This window comes from Sus scrofa, chromosome 7, assembly GCF_000003025.6.
Source record: "Sus scrofa isolate TJ Tabasco breed Duroc chromosome 7, Sscrofa11.1, whole genome shotgun sequence".
Lineage (NCBI taxonomy): Eukaryota > Metazoa > Chordata > Mammalia > Artiodactyla > Suidae > Sus > Sus scrofa.
Window position 1 is genome coordinate 36,533,384 of NC_010449.5, and position 24,035 is coordinate 36,557,418.

Consider the following 24,035-nt stretch of genomic DNA (forward strand, 5'->3'; position numbering starts at 1 on the left):
TCTGATCCCTGGCCTGGGAAGTCCATATGCCAGGGGTGGCAAAAAGAGAGAGAGAGAGAGAAACTTAAAAAAAACAAACAAAAAAAAAACATTCTCTAGATCTGAAAAGCAATCTGAAATTGGAGGTTGAGAGAATTCAACCTGGGCAAGGAAAAATTCATGAAGTGAAACCAAGACTATAAAGTTCCCGTGTTGAAAAAGTTTTCGTTAACACTCTTGCTGCTAAACAAACAGGAAAAAAAGAAAGAAAAAAAAAACTTGATTCCTTCAAAAAGGTTGAAATGAGCAGGAGTCAAATTTCTTTTCTGAGTAGCAAATACAGTGGGAGAATGTATAAAGAAAACCTTGCCTCTAGAATTTTATACTCAAGCCGAATGCTCTTCAAGTATGAAAACAGCAAAAAGGTGCTATCGTGTCTGCAAACTGAAAAAGCAAAAGATAAAAACAAGGGAGTTCCTGTTGTGGCTCAGCAGAAACCAATCTGACTAATATCTGTGAGGACACAAGTTCGATCCCTGGCCTCCCTCAGTGGGTTAAGGATCCCTCATTGCCCTGAGCTGGTGGTGTAGGTCGTAGACACGGCTCAGATCTGGTTGCTGTGGTGTTTCTGTTGCTGTGGCGTAGGACAGCGACTATAGCTCCAATTTGATCCCTAGCCTGGGAACTTTCATATGCCGCCGGTGCGGCCCTAAAAAAAGACAGACAAACAAACAAAAAAACTTCCAAGGTTAACGTTCATGTTCTACCTTAAAACTGTTGAATGCAGCAATTTATAAAATAGAGATGATAATAAAGAAATGTAAATCCTACCATTATACCTGCAGAGGTCGTTGTAGTTAAGATTTTCTAAAGTTTCTTCTATTCTTTGTTCTATAAATAATAACAGAAACTGTGCTTGGATTGAAACCTGCCAGACTTACAGTTTGTTTTATTTCTCTGGCCCACAGGGAGGAGAAAGTAGCCAGAGAGCTTTTGAAATTTTCTGATTCAGGCGATTTTGACAGGGTGAGTCAAATTAGCACAGTTCCCTTAGCAAATCCCTCTTCTTACATGTGTCTCTCACACTTAAATAAGTAAGACAATGCTAATTTGTCTTTGACTCCTGTGTGTTAAGGGTCAAATTCCTGGAAGATTAAGAAGAACTTTATACACACACACACACACACACACACACACACACACACATTTTAGGGCCACACTTGTGGCATACGGACGTTCCCGGGCTAGCGGTTGAGTTGGAGCTGCAGCTGCTGGCCTACACCACTGCCATGGCAACATCCCATCCAAGCCACAACTGTGACTCATGCTTGTGGCGATGTGGGATCCTTAACCCACTGAGCGAGGCCAGGGATCCAACCTGTATCCTCATGGACACTACATGATGTGCTTAACCAGCTGAGCCACAACAGGAACTCCAGAATTTTTTTTATTTTTAATTGTTTTATTTTATGGCCACATAACATTTGGCTTTGGACGTTCCTGGGCCAAGGACTGAATTCTGATCCTTGCTCTGAAGTCTACTTTAACCATATGTGAATAAAACCACACTGGCTTTTGAAAAAGTTCATGCTTCCATGTGTATATTTTTCCATCCTTTTTCTTTCAGTTTACCTAATCATTGGCTTTGAAGTGAATTTCTCATAAGCAGCATCTACTAGGATTTTGGTCTTTCATTCCTGTTACTCTCTGTCTTTTGTAAAAGGGTTCAGATAATTTACCTCTAAGGTAATTATTCATAGTTTGGCACTTTAGTCTACCATCTCATAACTAGTTTTCTATTTCTTTCCTCTGGTTCTCATTTCTGTTTCTCTTTGGGGAGCTCTTAATTAAATAGCCTGAGAAGGATTTCTAACTAAACTTAACTAAGCAGGTGGCCGCTTCACGCCATCCTAACTAGAAGTGACACCTGAGAGACTTTAAATGAAAATAGTCTCTCTCTACCTGTCTGATGCTTTGCAAACTTGAGGTAAAGAGAATGTAAAATATTCTCTCATCTTTTTTTTTTTTTTTTTTTTTTTTTTAGGGCTTTGCCAGTAGCATATGGAAGTTCCCATGCTAGGGGTCGCGTTGGAGCTGTAGCTGCAACCTACAGCACAGCCCACGGCAATGCCAGATCCTTACTTAACCCACCGAGCAAAGCCAAGGATTGAATCCTCGTCTTCTTCGTAGACACTAGTTGGGTTTGTAACCCCCTGAGTCACGACTGGAACTCCTCCATCCTCTTTTATCCATCATTTTCCTGAGGAATTCGATGGCCCCTCCGATACTTCAAATGCTCAAAACGACTTCTCTTCAAAAGCTATCATCTCTTCAGGCTTCTCATTCAATAACCTTGAGATTTATGATCTAGGATTTCTTTTCATTTTATTAAGGCCCAGTTCAAAGTTCCATTCTCAATACTTCCTCTTTCGGTGGCCTCAGCACCAGGAAGTTTTTATGTGTAAGGTACCATGAATCCTTTTGGCTTTATTTTTCAAGTGTTATTTTCAGCACACTTATGAAAACCTGTGTAAATACTATTCTCATTGCTGTTTTCTTCTTCTTCTTTAGTAAGTCATTGGTCAAAGGCAGTGGATCCCAGTCTTCATAATGGGATAAGGGAGCAGTTTCTTTCTTAACACACATTGGTTAATCACATATCTGTTCTAACCTACCTAGAATATACATGTTAGCTTAGGGAGAGTAGCTAACAACTTTAGGGAGACTTTCAGATGACAAATAAAAGGGATAATACAGACAAGAACAAGTTTTTGAAGCTTTGTCTAAAATCCTCTTAGTTCCAGGACTTCCCATCATGGCTCAGTGGTTAACAAACTCGACTAGTATCCATGAGGATAAGGGTTCAATCCCTGGCCTTGATCAGTGGGTTAAGGATCCGGCATTGCTGTGAGCTGTGGTGTAGGTGGAAGATGCGGCTCGTATCCCGCATTGCTGTGGCTGTGGTGTAGCCAGTGGCTACAGCTCCAATTCAATCCCTAGCCTGGGACCCTCCATATGCCCTTGGTGTGGCCCTAAAAAGAAAAAAGGCCAAAAAAAATCCTCTTAGTTCCTTATCACATATGTGTGTGCATATGTTCAAAATTACATATATGTGTGTCTGTGTATATACGCATCATATATATGCATGTACGAATGATATATATTAGATCTTGAATTTAGATTCAGTCCATGGTATATGCTAGTATTATTTTCTTGGACCACAATTTGTTCAAATTTTGAACTCCAGGAGTTCCTGTCGTGGCACAGTGGTTAACGAATCCGACTAGGAACCATGAGGTTGTGGGTTCGATCCCTGGCCTTGCTCAGTGGGTTAAGGATCCGGCGTTGCCGTGAGCTGTGGTGTAGGTTGCAGACGCGGCTTGGATCCCGCGTTGTTGTGGCTCTGGCACAGGCTGGTGGCTACAGCTCCAATTCAACCCCTGGCCTGGGAACCTCCATATGCCGCGAGAGCGGCCCTAGAAAACGCAAAAAGACAAAAAAAAAAAAAAAAAAAAATTTTTGAACGCCAGTTTTTCAAAAATATTTAGATAGAAATATTCATTGTCCCAGTGTTGTATTAGTCCAAAATTTATTAATAAGCTCATAAAATGTGATTAGATTATAACAATTCAATTATGTGAAGAAGTTTAGAAATATAATATGGTTTTAAACTTTGTCAAAATGTCCTAGTGGAATGATAGCACTGGTTCACACAATTTCCCACTTTCTATAGATTACAAGAACCAGTTTAGGAGTTATCGAGTGGCCTAGTGGTTAAAGATCCTTCTTTGTCACTGTTGTGGCAAGAATTCGATCCCTGGACCAGGAACTTCTGCATGCCACAGGCGTGGCAAAAAAAAAAAATTATGTGGACACTAGATATTTATACACTAACCAATATGATAATGGCAACTTTGAAATCTTTCATAAAATAATTATATCAGAAACTCTTAGCCATGTAATTTTTAGTAGGGAAAAAAAGCCATTCATTCCACACTACTGCACTATTATCAAAAAGAAGGAATACAAACTCATTTTGTAGAGAAAGAAGTTTTTTTAAAAATCAGTTAAAAATGTCCAAACTCAGACTTTTTTTTTGTCACAAAACAAAACAAAATAAACTCTTCAGGTCTCAACCTTATGTAAATCTAAAGTCACCACTAGAGGGAGCAATTTACCTGGTTTATCTTGGGATATGCTTCTATAACTTCCTTTGGCCTTTTAAATTCAGATGGCATTCTAAGAGGGTAGTAGTTTTTAGACTTTGTAACCTCAGCCCTCAATACTCAAAAAGTTTTATCCAGGAGTTCCTGTCGTGGCTCAGTGGTTAATGGACCTGACTAGTATCCATGAGGACATGGGTTCGATTCCGAGGCCTCCCTCAGTGGGTTAAGGATCTGGCATTGCTGTGAGCTGTGGTGTAGGTCGCAGACGCAGCTCAGTTCTGGTGTTGCTGTGGCTTCGGTGCAGGCCAGCAGCTACAGCTCTGATTGGATCCCTAGCCTGGGAACCTCCATATGCTGCAGGTGTGGCCCTGAAAAGACCCCCCCCCAAAAAAATTTATCCTAGTAATATTTTTTCACACTAAATTTTTTTAACGTAGGATGTTTTTTCCTTAATAGCAGCAAGGAGGTTTACCCATGGACGCACAAAACTGTCTTGTGGCCTGGCTAAATCTTGGTTTACTTGTAGGGTTTATGACCTGGGTGGTCCCAGGAACATGTGGTTCCTCTATAAATGAGGTCTGGTTCTGATTCATTTAGAATTAGCATGCTCAATACAACAGAAATCTCCAATAAGAGCAGCTTAAATAAAATCATAGTTTATTATCTCTTACTAGAAAGTTTGGAGATAGGCACCCCAGGGCTGATATGGTAGTTTTACATCATCAAGAACTTCAGTTCCTTTTCTCCGCCCCAGCAACCTAGTTCATAGCCTCCAAAGTTTGTCATCTTGTGGCCAAAGTGACTGCCAGAGCTCCAGCCATCACAGTTGTTCTTGGCAGCCAGAAAGTTTTTTCTATACACTTTCTTAGCTTCAGTGGGTCTTTGTCTCTCTTCCCTGGGGATGACAGGGCTTAGTTCTCCTAACTCGATGGCTTGATACTTTTATTCCAGAGAGGGTAAGGCTCTATTTTCCCACTCCCTTGCTCCAGGTCCTCCCCTCGAAGGGAGATTTTCTGCTTCCATCTTTCTCATAAGCACCTGGAATAGAGATGCAAATGGATGTGAACACTTCTCTTGTGTCCTGGGATCCCGGGAGTTCTTTACTGTTATGCTAGCCTGCACTTGACCTTTGATAATTTGTTAAAATCTCAGCTGAATGGTTCTGATCCACTTATTCGGTGTTCAGCATCTCTTCCTCCATTTTTGTGGGCAGGTGAGCCCGTGCTCACGTCTCAAGTCCACGTGCAGTGGCCTGTCTTCCATTGGCTTTTAGGATATTTTGGTTCCCTCGCACTTTCAGCTCTCTTGTGGGTTCAGGAAAAATTATGACTCTGTTGTTTTCCTGGCTTTTTCTTCTTGTTCAGAGGGGGCCAGGTCTCATTTGAGCTCTCTACATCCTGGACATAACTGAACTTGAGAGGCCATATGTGAAAATGGAATGGCTGAGCACTTTCCGTAGCTATGAAAAATCGTTAAGCCACAGACATAAGCTATCATAAACCAATAACATAAGGAAAAAGACATCCTCATCTTGGCATATCGTCGAGAATTGTCCAACACAAAACAGAGGAAGCCGTCATCACTAAGGAAACAGCAGGCTGCTCACCTGCAACACGGCAGCTGGGAGGCGGTGGCATGATACCATCGAGATGCTTAGGAAGAATAATTGTGAAACTGAAACTGTATACCTCACAAAACTCTCCATAGTGACAGCTGTTATTTGTTGATCTCAAAAGAATAGAAAAACTCCACCTGAAGGTGTTTAACACAGCTTGGAGGTTTATTTCCATCTCGTGCCAAACTCTCTGCTGACTAAGGGGTGGAAGGGGCTGTGCTGTGGAATGTTCTCAGGCCTCTGGTTTCCTCCCTCATGTACGTTGTCATCCCAGATGTGCTTCTGATCCAGGGCACCATTCGCAATTTCAGAGTACCTTTTCTTTAAAGAAAATGATGGTCAGGAGTTCCCATCATGCAGCGGAAATGAATCCAACTAGAGACAATGAGGTTGGGGGTTCGATCCATGGCCTCCTTCAGTGGGTTAAGGATCCAGCGTTGCCATGAGCTGAGGGGTAGGTTGCAGATGTGCCTCGGATCTGGTGTTGCTGTGGCTGTGGTGTAGGCTGGCGGCTGTAGCTCTGATTCGACCCCTAGCCTGGGAACCTCCATATGCCGTGGATGCGGCCTTAAAAAGCAAAAATAAATAAATAAATAAAATTGTCCTTTAAAAAAAATGATGGTCATGGAAGATGGAAGTAATTTTTTTGTAAAAGAAAAATTCAGCTTTAAGGCCGCATGTAACCTATTTTATGAAATGCTGTTGGTCTGAGGCATCCACACTCTTGGGAGCTGGGATTCCATGTCTAAAGGAAGGATCTAGCCTTGATCTAGCCCTGCTGGCAGTGTGAGTAGGGTCAGGACCCCTTGCTCTCCTTCCCTTTAGCCCGTAAAGCCCCTGAAAGGCAATCAGAGCCATTGTTGCCTGCTGGTCTTCCCAGGCTCAGACACGGCTTCAGCCATCATCCCGCAAAGCCTCCCGCCCTACCCACGCGCCTGGGCGGGCTGCTTCGTAGTTCACTGTTATCTGAGAAAGTCCTCGTCACAGACCAAAGGCGCTCCCACAGCTCCCAGCTCAGATGGCTGACTGCCCAAGACCCCCCAGCTTCCCACTCGCAGACCCACTCCAAGACAAGGGTCAGGAATGCTCTTAGACATTGTCAGACTGGCATTCTCAGGGGCATCTCTGAACTGTGGGCAGGGCCCGTAGGATCATGGGAGAGGGTGACTGTAGCGTGGGGAGGGTGGCGCAGAGGCTGGTCACAGGAAGAGAGATTCCTCTTGCTGTCTCCCCTCCTGGACCCCACAGGGACAGAAGCAGAAGAAGAGGGAGAAATAACCAGGTAACAGAAGCAGTGGACAGGTGCAGTCTTGGTGGGGCGGGGCGGGTCGGGGCGGGCCAGAGGGGCTCAGGGGGCAGAGTTTGCAAGGGATTCTCTCCAGTTCTGAACTTTCTTCTCCTCCTTTCCTTTGCAGAAAGGCAAGGGAGCATCCATCATGAAACCTCCAGTTTGGTCTGGACCACAGTGTCCACGAGCATCTCCAGCCACACCTGGACTCCCAGGAGGCACACTCGCTCCCTTCCCATGCAGGTCTCCCGGGAAGCCCCTGACCAATGAGCCACACAGCTCCCATGAAGGAGACCTTGAACTTGTGTGCTTGCAGAACACCGCCTGGCACCTGTGGTGCATTCCTCACCCAGCCTGAGGATTCTCAGACCTTCTCCTCAGCCAGGACCTCCCCTTCTTCGGCGTCTCCCTCTCCTGTTCCTGGTCCCATCACTCTGCCAGCCACCCCAGCTGCTCTTCCTGCTTCTCTCCTTTACCTCCCACCTCCTGTTTCTGTCAAGACCGATCAAATCCATCTCAACTTAATTCTCCAGCATCTCCTGCCCCCTCCCCAGTCCCATCCCCCGTTCCTCCCTGGTCAACTCTCATCACATCGCCGTTGGAGCCAATCTTGCTTCACGCTCTCTCTGCTCTCTGTTCTCAGACCGTTCTTCCTGCAGCCCGTCTTTCTGCATCACTGAGCTTTTGGAAACCATCCGTGGTGGTGCTAAGAGATCAATAAGACAACGGCCAGGAACCTAATGAGAAATGCACAAAGGACATGAACCAGCAGGTCACAGCAAAAAAAACAATGCCAACAGGGCATCGACATACAAAAAGACAATCCCTTCCTTACAACTGAAAAGGCGCAAAACAAAACAGCAAAATATCTGGAGCCATCAGATTGACAGAAACGGAAAAGATCAATAACATCGGTCGATCCAGCATTAGCAGGGCCGTGGGCACCTTCACGCCCAGTTGAGAAGAGTCCAGGTTTAACTTCAGAGCTTCACATGTAACCTCTGAAAAGGACAAGCTTGCCAAAAGTGGTAGAAAGGGGTGTCCCCATCAACCCAGCAATTCCACTGCTAGAAATATACCTACAGATATTCCTGTGGTGGCGCAGCGGAGACAAATCCGACTAGGAACCATGAGGTTGCGGGTTCGGTCCCTGCCCTTGCTCAGTGGTTAAGGATCTGGTGTTGCCATGAGCTGTGGTGTAGGTCACAGATGAGGCTCGGATCCTGCGTTGCTGTGGCTGTGGTGTAGCCTGGGAACATCCATATGCCTCGGGTGCAGCCCTAAAAAAAAAAAACAAAACAAAAACCCAAACAAACCCCAAAATATAAAGCGCCTATGCACTAGCAACCATTACAAACGGAAGTAATTTGTAATTACAAACAGAAGCTTTGTTTATCTTTAAAACAAAATTACAGCTGTTATCTCAGCATATCTTTAGGCTGGTTGGTCTCTGATTAACTCCGTATTTGTAAACCACAGCTTCCTCATTCATTTTGTTTTTCACTTTTTACCCCGGTGAACTGAAGTGAGTTTTCAGGCTCTATTTGTAAAGAGAGATACCTAGGCTCTTGCATATGAAAGCTGTTTGGGGTTGTCTTTATAAACGAGGACAATTTAATGAGGCATAAGTTACTGGATCATAATATTTCCCCCTCTTCTCAAGGAAGAATAATTTGTTATCTTCTGACATTTAGTGCAGCAGCAGAAACTCGGAAACCAAAATTTTTTAGTAAGTCCTTTGGAAGTAACCCTTTCTTTTCCCCAGTGTTGATGCTTGTAGAGGATTTTTTGGTTTTGTTTTTTAGTTACCATAGAAAAGATGTGTTTTCCTTTGGTCAATTATCTGGTTTTATTTCTCATACCTGACCAGACCCAGGGCCCTCCCCAATATGCGCAAGCATCTTGGGCATTGCCTTAGACTTCAAAAATACATAGCATTTTTGGGAGTTCCCACTGCGGCTTAGTGGAAACGAATCTGACTAGTATCCATGAGGATGCGGGTTCGATCCCTGGCCTCGCTCAATGAGATAAGGATCTGGCACTGTCATGAGCTGAAGCACAGGTCACAGATTTGGCTCCGATCCTACGTTGCTGTGGTTGTGATATAGGCTGGCAGCTGTAGCTCCAATTCAACCCCTAGCCTGGGAACTTCCATATGTGACCCTAAAAAAAAAAAAAAAAAAAAAGGATAGCATTTTTGGAAATATTACATTTTATATGGTATGAATTAAAGATATTTCCTTTAATAGGAGAGAGGGGACCCAAAGCTGATTGGGAAATGGCGACCTGAGCGACCAGATGTGCCGGCTGATGGAGAAACACGAAGCCCTGGAGGGGAGGGGGGCGCGTGGGGGAGGATACCTGCCAGGTCAGTTTGATTCCACAGAGACGAGCCGGGTGGGAGGGGACAGCCTGGATGCTCTGGGAGAGTGATAGACCCATGACTTGGGAACATGGAGTTGGAGAAGGCAGTCTAGGGAAGATGCACCACCCCGGTGGTGGCTCAGGCACCTGTTCTCTGAGCTCTCGGAGCTCAGCAGTCATGGAGGAGCAGGAGGAAGTAGGGGACCCGGGCTCAGTTGGGAGTGCCTAGGGACCCCAGGGCCTTCAGGTGCTGCTCTCACAGTATTGGTCCAGGAAGAAGAAGAGGAGGAATTCAGGACATGAAGTCCGTTCACTCCCTGTTCCATGCCTTCTCCTCCATCTGACCCTCTTCCCAGCTTCCCACACCCATAGAGCTTCCTGTTTTGGGGAGGGAGTACCCACAATGACATAGCAGACAACAGCACAGGGCCGACCTCAGGCTGGAGGAGCACAGAGACAGGAGGATGTGGGCAAAGAGGGACCTAAGGGCCTGGGAAGGGCGAGTCCTGCCTGGTGGGCACGGCAGCCAGACAAGGGGGAAGTCAATGTGGGAAAGGCTTGCCACGTACCCTGACACAGTTCTGTGCCAGCCAGGGTCCCCTTCCTCCCCTCAGGAGGGTGCCCTCCCCCATGTGGTGTGTAAGTGAGTTCATACAGGAGGCTCCATGCATGTGTCACGTGATTCTGCTTCCTGTCCTATCTGCGGGCCAAACTTCAGGTGAAATTCAGGTCCGGCCGGAAGTCAGGAAGCCTGATCTGGTTACATGGTCCCCTTGCTGTCCGACTTTGAGCAGGTCAGTGGCATTTCTGGGTCTTCTATATGAGAAAAAACAATACCTCCCTCACGAACCTAGTGTGGGAATTAAGAGAAGGGGCCCATGGAGTTCCCATCGTGGCACAGTGGTTAACGAATCCAACTAGGAACCATGAGGTTGTGGGTTCGATCCCTGGCCTTGCTCAGTGGGTTAAGGATCCGGCGTTGCCCTGAGCTGTGGTGTAGGTTGCAGATGCAGCTCGGATCTGATGTTGCTGTGGCTCTGGTGTGGGCCGGTGGCTACAGCTCCGATTAGACCCCTAGCCTGGGAACTCCATGTGCCACAGGAACGGCCCTAGAAAAAGGCAAAAAGACTAAATAAATAAATAAATAAGACAAGGGGCCCAGGGACATGCTTTGTAAACTAACATTTTGCGAGAGGGTGGTTGGCGCTTTTCCCTGGGTTTCTTCGAGCTCTCAACTCGTCCTGCTTTCCCAGCTGTGGACCCTCCAGCACTCATAGGATGGCCCTGCTGAGTCCATCCTCCCTTTGCCTTATCCTCAATCTCTGCTCACTCCTACCATAAGGAGGAAGCCACTGCACCAAGGCGGAGTGGGGAGCAGGGGAGCAGGAGTCGGGGGCGGGGGGGGGGGGCGGCAAAGCTGTGGACATGGAATCAAGTCCCCTTGATAGGTTCAAATTTCCAGTTATTAACATTACATTTAAATTGTAATATTAAATTTAAATTTCCAGTCATTAACTCTGCACAGAGCTCCCTGTGGCTGGTGTTAGGCTGGAGAGCCCCCCAGTGGCCATAACTGGAATTTGTACATCCCCACAGCGCGGTGATCCTAATTAATCTCTCTCTCTTCTCTTTCTCTTTCTTTATAAATTGCATCTTTTTCTGGCCGTGCCTGTAGCATGCAGAAGTTCCCAGGCAAGGGATCAAAGCTGCGGCACACCTGCGACCTGAAACACCACCGTAGCAACACCAGATCCTTAACCTACTGTGAAAGCTCCTAAATTGCATCTTTTAAAAATGAAATCGTAGGAGTTCCTGACATGGCTCAGAGGTAACGAACCTGACTAGTATCCCTGGGATGCAGGTTAGAGCCCTAGACCTGATTAGTGGGTTAAGGATCTGGCATTAGCGTGAGCTGTGGTGTAGGTTGCAGACATGGCTCAGATCTGGCATGGCTGTGGCATAAGCTGGCAGCTACAGCTCTGATTCGAATTGTATTCAGCCTGGGAACTTCCATATGCTGAGGGTGTGGCTGTAAAAAGAAAAAAAAAATAAAGTGCTGGGGTTCCCATCGGTTCCCATCATGGTGCAGAGGAAACGAATCCGACAGGAACCATGAGGTTGCGGGTTCGATCCCTGGCCTCGCTCAGCGGGTTAAAGATCCAGCATTGCCATGAGCTGTGGTGTAGGTCACAGAGGCAGCTTGGATACGGTGTTGCTGTGGCTGTGGTGTAGGCCAGTGGCTACAGCTCCGATTGGACCCCTAGCCTGGGAACCTCCATATGCCACGGGTGTGGCCCTAAAAAAAGGACAAAAAGACAAAAAATAAATAAATAAAAATAAAGTGCTATCATTGGCTAAATAGAGAAAGATATTAGGATCTTTCATCTGTTCATGTACTAATTACACCAAAGTTTCTCTAGTATCCACAGGTGGACAGTTGAGGGTGCAGAGATGATGCCTGGTTCCTTGGCTTCTGGGTTCCCTTCTCTCCCTACATGTGACCACTGATCCATTCCTCCCACCAGTCCCTCTGAGGTCCCCGATCTTTTGGCTCCCAGGTCCCCCATCCCCCTCCCTTCCCAGGAACACTCCCTACACTTCCTTGCTGGAATTCAGTCTTTGCCTCCTCTTTCCTGTCCCCTTTAGCGCCCATAAGACCTTCCTGACCCTCCAGCCAGGCCCAGCCAGGCCCAGCCAGGCGCAGCCAGGCGCAGTCAGGCATGAAGGTTCTGACCACCCCAGGGGCCAATGGGGCTTATGGCTCGTGCTCAGACCTCAAAGTGCTCCTGAAGCTGTCACCCACCTTCAGCATGACTTTCCCTGGGGAGGAGGACAGAGCCAGGCCCTGTCAAGAAGAGGCAGCGCACAGAGAGAGGCAGCTCGTCACTTGACCACAGCTTCCTCCTGGCCATCTCAGCTCCTCCCCCAGGGCAGGTCACGGTGAGGAAGGGGCAGCTGGGCACAGAGGAGAGGAGCAGCCTCCACAGAGACAGGGGCTGTGTGCCAAGCAGGGCCGCGCCCTCCAGGGCTAGAGTCACAGTCTCAGCCAGAGGGCCCTGCTTCCCCCTGTCCAGGCCTCTCACCTTCCAGCCCAGACTGGGGATTTCTCACTTTATCCACCTCAGGTGCTGGAAGAATCGGGCCCAGCTGCTGGTTCCGTCTCCTGGACCCCCACCCCCACCCCCGCCATGTCCTCTCCCACCAGCGCACTGGAAAAGGGCCTTGTGGCCTGGAAAGCCCCTCTGCCACCACTGCTGCTGCTGCTGCTGCCACTTTCAGGTGAGCAGGGGGTGGGGGGGCCAAGCCAGGGCGAAGAGGAGGACAGGAGAGGCTGGGACTGCGGGGGACAGAAGGGGTGCCAAGCAAGTGGTTCTGGGCCTGGGGGCTGGCGGTGGGCCTGGCCCTGACCGGCAGCATTTTCTCCAGGCTCCTGGGCGCTCTCAAAGGCTCATCATCTTCAAAGCGTGGCAGGGCAGACCCTCTCCCTGAGATGCCAGTACCCACCCAAGAACGGGCCCTACGAGAGGAAAGGCTGGTGCAAGGAGGTGTCCGAGCTCCTGTGCACTGGGCTGGTCACCAGCTCCAGGCCCCACATGCTGGCTCAGGCCTCTCGGTTCTCAATCTGGGACAGCCCGAGCTCTGGCTTCTTCGTGGTCACCATGACGGGTCTAAGGGAGGAGGACACGGGACACTACTGGTGTCGAATCTACCCCACTTCTGGCTACTCTGTCTCCAAGTCCGTGAGGTTCCATCTGGCCGTGTCTCCAGGTGAGGCCCTTGCCTGGGGTCCCCTTGCTCCCCGTCGGTGCCTCCTAGTTGCTTGGTTGTGGAAGCCAGGCTGCCCTCCCCTAGCCCTTTCTCCTGGGAAAGGCTGTCGGGACAAGTGCCCTGGGGACTCGCACGTGCACACCCACGTGCACCCACTTCACGTGCTGTCTGGATGATTTACAAACCTCTGCAAAGATGCTCAAACAGAGGAGTGTGGACCAGTCTGAGGTCATACGACCTGGTCCCGGGGGAGCCCAAACCTGCCAGCAACTCTGGAGCAGGTACCTGCACCCTACACATCGTAGGTGCTGATTGAATGTGTATCCACGGGCCACAAACCACCCCCCACCCTGCTGGTATGTTGGTCTGTCCATTCCTCCTGGCCCAGATCAGGGGTCTGTGAACTACAGTCTGAAATCGAAGGGTGGTTTTTTGTTTGTTTTTGTGTTTGGCTTTTTTTGGTTTGTTTGTTTGTTTGCTTGTTTTGCTTTTGAGGGCAAAGTGGGCATGGAACGTGATATTTAAGCTCCTTTCTTTGCCACAGATTAACCCAATATTGTGAAGCAAACATCTCTGTTGGAGTCTTTCAATCATGTTTGGCAATTGCAAGATAGATTTTTAGTCTTAGCAACACAAAGTGTTCCTTCACAAGAAGCCCACAAAACACTAGAGTTTATCTGCTTTTGAGAGCTTTTTAACTCAATAGTCTTTTTTTAACAAGGATATTTTGAACTCGTGTTTTTATATTTTGCATGTAAATGCCACTTGTTTTCATGACGTATTTGCTTCATTACATTGCAATAAATAACTCACTGGGTTTTAGTGGTTCACCATTAATTGCAATTACAAAACTCAGGCTCTATGTGCGCCAGAGTTGCCTACTGCTGCCGCAACTCCCTACCCAAACATAGTGGCTTAAAACGATACCTATGTATGATCCGACAGTTCTGTAGGTCAGGAGTACAGTAGGAGTCTCACTGGACTAAAATCAGAGTCAGCCAGCTGTGTAACCGTCTGAAGGCTCTTCCAGAAAATTCTTTCCTTGCTCATTCAGGTCTTGGGGGCAGAATTCAGTTCCTTGCAGCTATAGGACCCAGGTCCTGTTTCCCTGCTGGCTTCCAGAGTCTGCCATGTCCCTTGGCTCATGGCTCCTTTTCTCCATCTTTGAAAGGCCCAAATCCCTTCTCACATCAATCACTCTCTGACTGTATCTGGGAAACAGTGTCTGTTTTTAAATACTAATGATTAGGCTGATCCCAATCAGATAATCTCTCCATCTCAAGATCTTTAAATTTTAAAAAATTAATTTTTAATTTTGTAAATGAAAATACAGTTGATTCACAATATTTTGCCATTTTCTGCCATACAGCAATGTGACTCAGTCATACATTATATATATATATATATTCTTTTTTTTTTTTTTTTTTTTTTGCTTTTTAGGGCTGCACCCATAGCATATGGAGTCCAGGCTAGGGGTCCAATTGGAGCCACAGCACAGCAACATCAGATCCCAGCTGCGTCTATGACCTACACCACAGCTCACGGCAATGCCAGATCCTTAACCCACTGATGGTTAACCCACTGAGCGAGGCCAGGGATCGAACCCGCAACCTCATGGTTCCTAGTCGGATTCATTTCTGCTGCAACATGACAGGAACTCCTATATATTCTTTTTTTAATGTTCTTTTCCACTGTGGTCTATCCCAGGAGATTGGATAGAGTTCCCTGTGCTGTACAGTAGGACCTCTTTGCTTATCCACTCCAAATGCAATCATTTGCATCTACTAACCCCAAACTCCCAGTCCGTCCCACTCCCTCTCTCACCCCTGGGCAACCACAGGTCTGTTCTCTACGTCTGCGAGTCTGTTTCTGTTCTGTAGGCAGGTTCCTGTGTGCCTCATCTTAGATTCCACGTTTAAGTGATATCATATGGTATGTGTCTTCCTCTTTCTGACTTTCTTGACTTAGTATGAGAATCTCTAGTTGCATCCATGTTGCTGCAAATGGCATTATGTCATTTTTTATATGGTACAGTAACTTTCCTTTGTATACATGTACTACAGCTTCTTAATTCTACTCTTTAACCTTAATCACATCTGAGGAGTCTCTTTTGCCGTGAAGGTAACCTATTCACACGTTTCTGGGACTAGGACATGAACATTTGGGGAGCTTGGGGGGTGGCATTATTCTGCTTACCACAGTTTTCCAGGACAAAGTCTGGAATAACACTAGAAGAAAATTTTTCTTTGGAACCAATTCCACTATCAGCATTGGGTTTGTCGTTATTATTACATTCAGAAAAGAGAGACCTTGTCTTCACAAAAAGATGAGTGACTTCTGTCTTGCTATCTGTTAATTGGTACCCAAGTTAGCTCATCACAACTCTGCTGTAAATTAGTTAATTGTGTTAAATTTTTTTTTTTTGTCTTTTTGGGCCATACCCACGGCGTATGGGGGTTCCCAGGCTGGGTGTCTAATCCCACCATGACGGGAAATCCCTGCGTTAAATTTTAAACAAAGGTTTGATTAAAAATTAAAAAGGTTGTAAAAATAGCAAATTATACAAATACATTTTTCAGGTGTTTATACACTTTGGGGCTATAGTTACGACCTGTAGTAACTATAGTTAGTTATAGTTACCAGCTAACCTTAAAGTATCACAGCCCCACAGGGTTCCTAGCACACAGCCATCTCTGTATTTGGCTCTCAGGGCCCATTTTTGGTTTTTTTAAATTAAAGTATAGTTGAGTTCCTGTCATGGTGCAGTGGAAACGAATCTGACTAGGAACTATGAGGTTGTGGGTTCGACCCCTGGCCTCGCTCAGTGGGTTAAGGATCCGGCGTTGCTATGAGCTGTGGTGTAGGTCACAGATGTGGCTTGGATCCCGCATTACTGTGGCTCTGGTGTAGGCCGGCGGCTGCAGGTGCAATTCAACCCCTAGTCTGGGAACCTCCGTATGCTGTGAGTGCAGCCCTAAAAAGCAATAATAATAATAATAATAAAGTATAGTTGATTTACAACGTTGTGTCAGTTTCTGCTGTACAGCAAAGTGACCCAGTCGTATATATATATATATATATACATTCTTTTTCTCCTGTCATCTTCCATCATGGTCTATCCTAAGAGACTGGATACAGTTCTCTGTGCTCTACAGCAGGACCTTGTTGTTTATCCTTTCCACACGTAATAGTTTGCACCTACCAACCCCAGACTCCCCGTCCATCCCGCTCCCTCCCCCCTCCCCCTTGGCAACCACAAGTCTGTGCTCTGTGATTCTGGTTCTGTTCATAGGTAGGTTCATCTGTGCCACATTTTAGATTCCGCGTGCAAGTTATATATGGTATTTGCCTTTCTCTTTCTGACTTACTTAGTATGAGAATCTCTAGTTGCGAATAGCATTATTTCATCAAGTAATATTCCATTGTGTATCTGTACTACATCTTCTTAACCCATTCATCTCTCCATGGACATTTAGGTTGTTTCCATGACTTGGCTATTGTGAATAGTACTGCAATGAACCCAGGGGTGCATGTATCTTTTTGAATTGTACTTTTGCCCAGTTACATGCCCAGGAGTGGGATTGCTGGATTGTATGGTAGTTCTATATTGAGTTGGGTTTTTTTTTTTTTTTTTTTTTTTTTTTGGTCCTTTTGCATTTTCTTGGGCTGCTCCCTCGGCATATGGAGGTTCCCAGGCTAGGGGTCAAATTGGAGCTGTAGCCGCCGGCCTACACCAGAGCCACAGCAACGCAGGTTCCGAGCCACGTCTGCGACCTACGCCACAGCTCACAGCAACGCCGGATCCTTAGCCCACTGAGCAAGGCCAGGGATCGAACCCGCAACCTCATGGTTTGTAGTCGGATTCGTTAACCACTGAGCCATGACGGGAACGCCTATATTGAGTTTTCTGAGGAACCTCCTCTGGGCCAGTTTGACAACCCCCAGACTGGCCTCTACCCTGTTTAGGGAGACAAGTTTACTAATCACATGCTTAGACCTTGAGGCAACGTCAAACTACTGTAAAATTTTCACATTTTTTACACCCAATTTCTATATTGCCCCTGCTGCAGGAAGTTACAATTTTAGTTGCTCCATAGCTCAGGGCTAGAATTTTCCCTGAGGCTCCTGCACCTCCTCCAGGCTGGACGCACAGGTTGCTCCTGGTCACCGGTGCCAGGCAGCCTCCAAGAGTGTGTCTGTGGGGCAGCATCATGTCCCCATATCCAGCGGCCTGGGGGTCTCTCTGGGGAAGACCTTCCAGCCTCAGGCACCCCCTCCTCCAGGCCTCTCCTGGCCCTTGCCCCCCACCCTCCACTTGGGGGGCAACTGCTCCTCCCCTGGACCCTGGGTGGGTGTGCAGAGCTCCCTGAAGACACAGAGTGTGCCCAATTCCTGTCACAGCCTTGGGGCCCCAATCCCTTCTTTCCCTCCTGGGCCTCCCCCCAGCCCCAGAGCGCTGGTCCTTTCTCCACCACAGCCCATCCTTCTCCAGAGAGGACCTCCACCCAGTCCCCACCTTGGGCTCTGGCCACAGGCAGGTCAGGGGTCTTCCTGGGAAGCAGAGTAGTGGCGGTGGTGGGCAGTGGCCCACAAAGTCACTGGAGGGACGGGGATGCGAAACAGCCCCTAAAATTCCCCAAGAGATGCCCCCTCCCCTGACAGCCTCAGGAGGGTTGAGAAAGGACATGGGTGGCAGAGATGAGGGAGTTAGAAGGCAGGGACCATTTCCGCCCTCCGGGAGGCCCCTCCAGAGACCCGGGGATGCTCAGCGGGATGCCAGGCCTGCTAACTCCTGTTCCCATGCTCCTCCCGGGCCCAGAGTGACCTCCACAGGCCCGGGGCCGCAAGTCTGTCTAGCCTCTAGCCAGGAAACTTCAGGGCTGGGTCCCCACTGCCCCCCACCCCACCCCCTACCCTCTGTCCCTGGGGACTGATGGGCTTCTGTTCCCAGTCCAGCTTTTCTGTCAACAGACCAGGAGGGCTGCCCCCACCCCCACCAACCAATGTCCTTTCTCTTTCCCTGACAGCCCCTGCCTCCACGCAGGCCACCCAGGCTCCCCAGAACCCGGTCTCGTCTCAGACCCAGAGCTGTACCTCCTCCACGGTGGCTTCCTCTGCCATCGCTGCCCTTTCACAGTGAGTTCTGGGTGGGCCCTTCTTCCCAACGGTCCGGGCTCAGGGGCCCATCACCCAAGTACCACCTCAGGCTGGTCTTCTCCCCTTTTTATTCCTCTGGCCTCCAGGCAAGAAAACTCCACCCTCGGCTCCAGCCCTGCACCCCCCAATGCCCTGGCCCCCCTGCTCTGCGGGTTCTTCCTGACGAAGGGCCTGGTGCTGTCAGCCCTGCTTGTCCAGTGAGTGGGGTTTGGGTTGGACTTGGGGGAAAGGGGGTAGGGAACAGCTCCTGTCCCTGGATAGAAGGTCCGAGGGGGAATCACCAGAGAACACGGATGTGGGAAAAAATGATCCCTGACAGGGTTCTCGAAACGAAACCCTCACTGTTCATGTTGGGCCCACCTTTGTCCTTCAGCTTCAAACTCTCAAGTGTCTTGTCTATTTTTCTCTGTGTTTTCTCCTTTCCCTCCCCTCCCCCCCTTCCTTTCCTCCCTCCCTCCTTCCTCCCTTCCCTTTCTTTCCATCCTTCTTTTCCTTCCTTCCTTCCCTCTTCCCCCTCCTCCCCTCTTCCCCTTCCCCCTCTTCTCCCCCTCCACCTCTCCCCATCCCTCACCCCAGCATCCTTCCATCAGTAACACTGACCAGTAGGACCTCAAGTCCCTCCCACCACCCACCCTCCCAGGAATACCTACCACCAGCCCAGGACACAGCCTTACTATCCTCAGCCCTAAGGGGGGGAGGGCGTGCCCAGGAGGGAGTCACAAGCTCTGGGGGGAAGGGTAACCCACGCGGGACAAGGTGGGGCTGGGCGAAAGCTGCGCGGACAGCACGGGAGTGAAGAGGGGCCAGAAACAGGGTCAGCTCAGGCAGGGCGCAGGCAGGGGAACAGGGTCAAAGCATGAATTTGAGTCACTTCAGGTTTTCCTTCCCCCTCCCCACATCTCAGGGTCTTAAGGAATCGCCTCGTGCAGTGTAGACGGAGGTCTCTGAGGCGCCTGGCTGGGCTCAGTCCCCAGGCCTCTGAGCGCTTCCTGAGGAGCCTCAGGACCCAACGAGAACGGCCAGCCTCGCCCAAGGCCCCAGGAGCTCCTCCCTCATCCTTGAGCTCGGAGTTCCCAGCGGAGGCCGAAGCCTGGCTGAACTCGACCCAGCGCCCCGCCCGCGGTCGGGAGCCGAGGATTCCCCAGACTCCGCCTCCTCCCCAGACTCTGCCTCCTCCCCAGGTCCCCGCTCGCTCCGCGCGCGCTCACTTTGCACTGGGCCAGGCGGTCCACAGCCCGGGGAGCATCTCTCCACTGAGCCCTGAGTCGGGGCCTCCAATGCTGCCGGGTCGCTGATTTCCCCTCCCTTTCTCCTTCCTGGAGCCCCAGAGCTCAACCTCCCCTTGCTCACCACCTTCTACAGGCCTTCTCTGTTCTTCCCCCCGCCCCCCAAAATAAAATGTTTTTATTACATTGTCTTCATTAGTATTTTAAATATGAAAGCAACACTTTTTCATGCTAAATAGGAAAAATATGTAAAGATGAATTTTATTTTATCTTATTTTATTTTATTGTCTTTTTAGGGCCGCACGCCCGGCATATGGAGGTTCCCAGGCTAGGGGTCCAATCGGAGCTGCAGCTGCCGGCCTACGCCACAGCCACAGCAACGCCAGATCCGAGCCACATCTTCAACCTACACCACAGCTCAGGGCAACGCTGGATCCTTAATCCACTGAGTGAGGACAGGGATCGAACCTGCGTCCTCATGGATACTAGTCAGATTCGTTTCCGCTGAGCCATGTTGGGAACTCCAAGATGAATTTTAAAAGAACATATCTTCTCTTTATTTCCCCCCTTTTCCTAGCTCCTTACTAATTTTTAGCAAATATCTGATACACCATTTTCTGTACATAGTGAAACATGTACAGGCATATCTCATTTTACTGTGCTTTGTTTTTTAAAAAAATTTTTTATCAAAGTGTTGTTGATTTACAATGTACCTTCAATTTCTGCTGTACAGCAAAGTGACCCAGCCACCCACACACACCCGTTTTTTTTTTGTTGTTTTGTTTTATTTTCCATCAGCTTCTTTTTTCTTTTCTTTTGCTTTTTTAGGGCCACACCCACGGCACTTGAAGGTTTCCAGGCTAGGGCTCCAAAAGGAGCTGTAGCCACTGGCCTACACCACAACCACAGCAACGCAGGATCTGAGCCACATCTGTGACTTACACCACAGCTTACCACAAGTCCACATCCTTAACCCACTGAGCAAGGCCAGGGATCAAACCTGCGTCCTCACAGATGCTAATCAGATTTGTTAACTGCCGAGCCATGACGGGAACTCCTCCATCAGGTTCTTACCTGAGAGACTGGATATAGTTTCCCATGAAGCCTCTGTTCTGTATCTGTCTGTTGGTTCTGCCTCTTCCTCTCCCTTTTCAAGTTCCTGTCACCGCTCCAGTACCTGGACCCCTCTGTCAGTCACCTAGTGGATGCCCTGCTTGGGCTTCCACCTCCTGATTGCTCCCCACGTGGACAACACCTCAGTGCATTTTCACTGGGTGGGAATTGAAGCTCAGGATCATTATCAGGGCCCCACCCTCCCTCTGCCAAGATAGCCACCCCTCGTCCCCAGGTCTCTGTGGATCCCCCACGCTGTCGCTCTTCCCGCCAGGAGGGCTGCGGGCTCTGAGAACGGTGAACTCTCCCTTTTTCTGCATGTGTTGGTGGGGGCTCCTCAATCCCCCCACCTGGATCACCCTGCTCTGACCCCAGGATTCTGATTCTGGACCTTCCAGAATTATCTTTTTTTCCTCCTGTTCAACATCGTTTTTCCTTCCTCTTCCTTCCTGGGAAAGTTCCTCTAAATTCCATTCCATTTCTCCTATTCAAATGTTTAAGATCTTGTGCCATCACATTGAGAAATGTCTAAATGGTCCATTTGCTCTCTGAATGTTCTTGTCTCTTTTTCTTTTCCCTTTCTTTTCTTTTTTCTTTCTTTTTTGGGGGGAGGGTGGGGCACACCTGTGGCACATGGAAGTTCCCAGGCGAGGGGGGCGGTCAAATCACAGCCACAGTGACTCGGAATCTGAGTCTGCAACCTACACCACTGAGCGAGGCCAGCGATCGAGCCCCCCATCCCTCATGGATACTAGTCAGGTTAATTTCCACTGAGCCTCAGAGGGAACTCCTGAATGTTCCTTTTTCAGAGTTCCCACCGTGTCTCAGTGAATACCAACTTGAGGAGCATCCATGAGGATGCAGGTTCCATCCCTGGCCTCGCTCAGTGGGTTAAGGATCTGGCGTGGCGGTGAGCTGTGGTGTAGGTTGCAGATGTGGCTCAGATCTGGCATTTCAGTGGCTGTGGTGTAGGCCTGCAACTCCAATTCAACCCCTAGGCTGGGAACTTCCATAGGCCAAGAGTGTGGCCCTAAAAAGCAAATAAAAAAAAAAGTGCATTGCTGAAGCCCCCAGTCTGTGGTATTTTTGTTACATCAGCTCAAACAGAGGGAGACAAGCAAGATTTCATTTTGTTTTCTCTCTGACAGCCCAGTTTCCCCCCAAAGACCTCTTTAATTGTCCTCTGGGTGGATATGGGGGGTTATTGGCCTGGATGCCAGGGTTCTAGGTGCCAAACGTAGGAAAGCGAAGGGGCCTCACTGCCCAGAGCTGGTTCTCCCTCACTCGGCCCCCCTGTTGTCACACACTCCCCCCCACACACACACCCAGTCGTGACTGATGTCCTGAGCGGAACAGCTCAAGATTCACCCTCATCAGAGACCAACCTCAGGCTCCCTGGCGAGAGCTGAGTGAGCGGAAAGAGGAGGATGTGGGCAGCTGACCCCTCTCAGTCTCACGGGAGGCAGAGAACCGGGAACCCCGTGGCTTCTCTTTCAACCCCTTCTCAGTTTCCAGACCCCGCTTCTACTCCGCCTTCTGAGACACCCAGGCTTCCACCTTGGCTGGGGGGGGGGGGCTTTTTGCAGTTCTAAGGCAAAAAGAGTGCTTCCTTATGCTTTCTCGGGCCCATTAAGCCTTCCAATAGTTACCCTGCTTCAAAACATTGTGGAGCGTCCCCTCTCTCTCTCTTTTTTTTCCTTTTCAGTTGCATACATGACATATGGAAGTTCCAGGGCCAGGGATCAAATCCAAGCCAGAGCTGCGACCTATACCACAGCTGCAGCAATGTTGGATCCTTAACCCATTGCACACGGGGGGCCAGGGATCAAACCCGTGCCTCCACAGAGATAAGGCTAATCATGAACCCACAGCAGGAACTCCTGGAGCTCTCTCTTTCTCTCTCTTTATCCTTGAGGAGGGAGGATGGATTCGTAGGATTTTTACCCCTTTGAACTGCCAGTTTCCTCACAGTTTCCCCACCTCCTTACAAGGTATAGAGAGGGACCCCATGTGGCTCATCAAACCACCCCTCCCAAGCCCACCACAGGCAGGAGTGAGTGAGACCCCAGAGGTCCACCCGCTCCTGTGAAGACTCCCTGCCACCACCCCCCGCCCCTGCCCCGCCAGTGTTGAGATCCCCAGACCAGCCTCTTCACCCCTGTACCCTAGTCTCTCCTCCAGTCATGACAAGATGCTCAGGGCTCCCCGGTCCTGCCTCCTGGTCACCCAGAATCCCTTCTCAATAAGGCCTTACAAATTCATTAAATGAACCCCATTTCGGCTGCTTCCCCAGATCCGTAAATGTTCCCACTCTCTCCTTTGAAACACAGAGGGGGTCCCTGGGAGAGGGTTTTGTGAATGTCATTCTGAGCAGAATATTAACGCAGGTCGTTAGTGGAGGAGCGTGGGCTTCGATGCCTTCTTTGCTGTGGCCTTTGATTAACGTTCGTGGCTGAAGGGCTCCAGGGGGTAACATCCCCACAGGCCTTGTTTACTCTAGGGAGTGCACCTACCCCCAGAGGGACATTCATCCCGAATCCCCTGTGACTCAATTTACGGGGAGAGAAGGGCAAAGAAACTTTGAGATTTATAGGACCTTTCCACCCCTGAGACCCTATTGGACAAGGACTGATATAGATAATTGAACAAGGCCACTGGGAGAAAACCACATCTGTCTGGACCCCGTGTTGGTACCCACCCATCTTTAAGGGATAAAACCCCCTACAGGACAATAGAGAAGAGGGCTCTTCTCCCCACCTCCCAGCTGTCCTGGGAGCTGTTTGCTTTGTTGTAATTAAAGGTTTTGCTCACTTGCTGCCTGTGTGTTTGCCAAGTTCATTCTTCAGTTGTGTGCACAAGAACCCGGACTCTGGTAACATCTTTCCGACATCAATTCTCTCTTTTTTTTTTAAAGTATGGGTCTCCCGTGAATCTTATTGGGAGTCACTCAATTAGACAAAAGCCGTACCCACAAATTTCTCCAAGGTAAGATCTCTTCTGTCTTTTGGGCTTCTGAGGATGCTCAGGAATGATGTCTTTTCTCTCTCTCTCTCTCTCTCTCTCTTTTTTAAAAAATTGAAGTATAGTTGTTGTATAGTATTATATAAATTACAGGTGTACAATACAGTGATTCATAATTTTTAAAAATTTATTACTGGAGTTCCCATCGTGGCTTATTGGTAGTGAACCCAGCTAGGATCCATGAGGATGCGGGTTCGATCCCTGACCTTGCTTAGTGGGTTAAAATCTGACATTGTTGGGAGCTGTGGTGTAGGTTGCAGACATGGCTTGGATCCCACATTGCTGTGGCTGTGGTGTAGGCCAGTAGCTGTAGCTCTGATTAGACCCCCTAGCCTGGA

At 48.7% G+C, this 24,035-nt stretch overlaps 1 protein-coding gene across 1 annotated transcript; it reads left to right on the forward strand.

The window, feature by feature from the left end:
• Nucleotides 12,369-19,746, forward strand: NCR2 (natural cytotoxicity triggering receptor 2). Its single transcript, XM_021098670.1, has 5 exons — nucleotides 12,369-12,691; nucleotides 12,839-13,180; nucleotides 18,208-18,316; nucleotides 18,424-18,534; nucleotides 19,242-19,746. The coding sequence occupies exons 1-5, from the start codon at nucleotides 12,601-12,603 to the stop codon at nucleotides 19,630-19,632; spliced, it is 1,044 nt and encodes a 347-aa protein (XP_020954329.1). The 5' UTR covers nucleotides 12,369-12,600; the 3' UTR covers nucleotides 19,633-19,746.

Coding starts and splice junctions, on each gene's coding strand:
- NCR2 (XM_021098670.1), top strand. CDS start 12,601: ATGTCCTCTCCCACCAGCGCACTGGAAAAGGGCCTTGTGGCCTGGAAA. Junction 13,181..18,207: donor CCATCTGGCCGTGTCTCCAG/GTGAGGCCCTTG, acceptor TTTCCCTGACAG/CCCCTGCCTCCACGCAGGCC. Junction 18,317..18,423: donor GCCATCGCTGCCCTTTCACA/GTGAGTTCTGGG, acceptor TCTGGCCTCCAG/GCAAGAAAACTCCACCCTCG.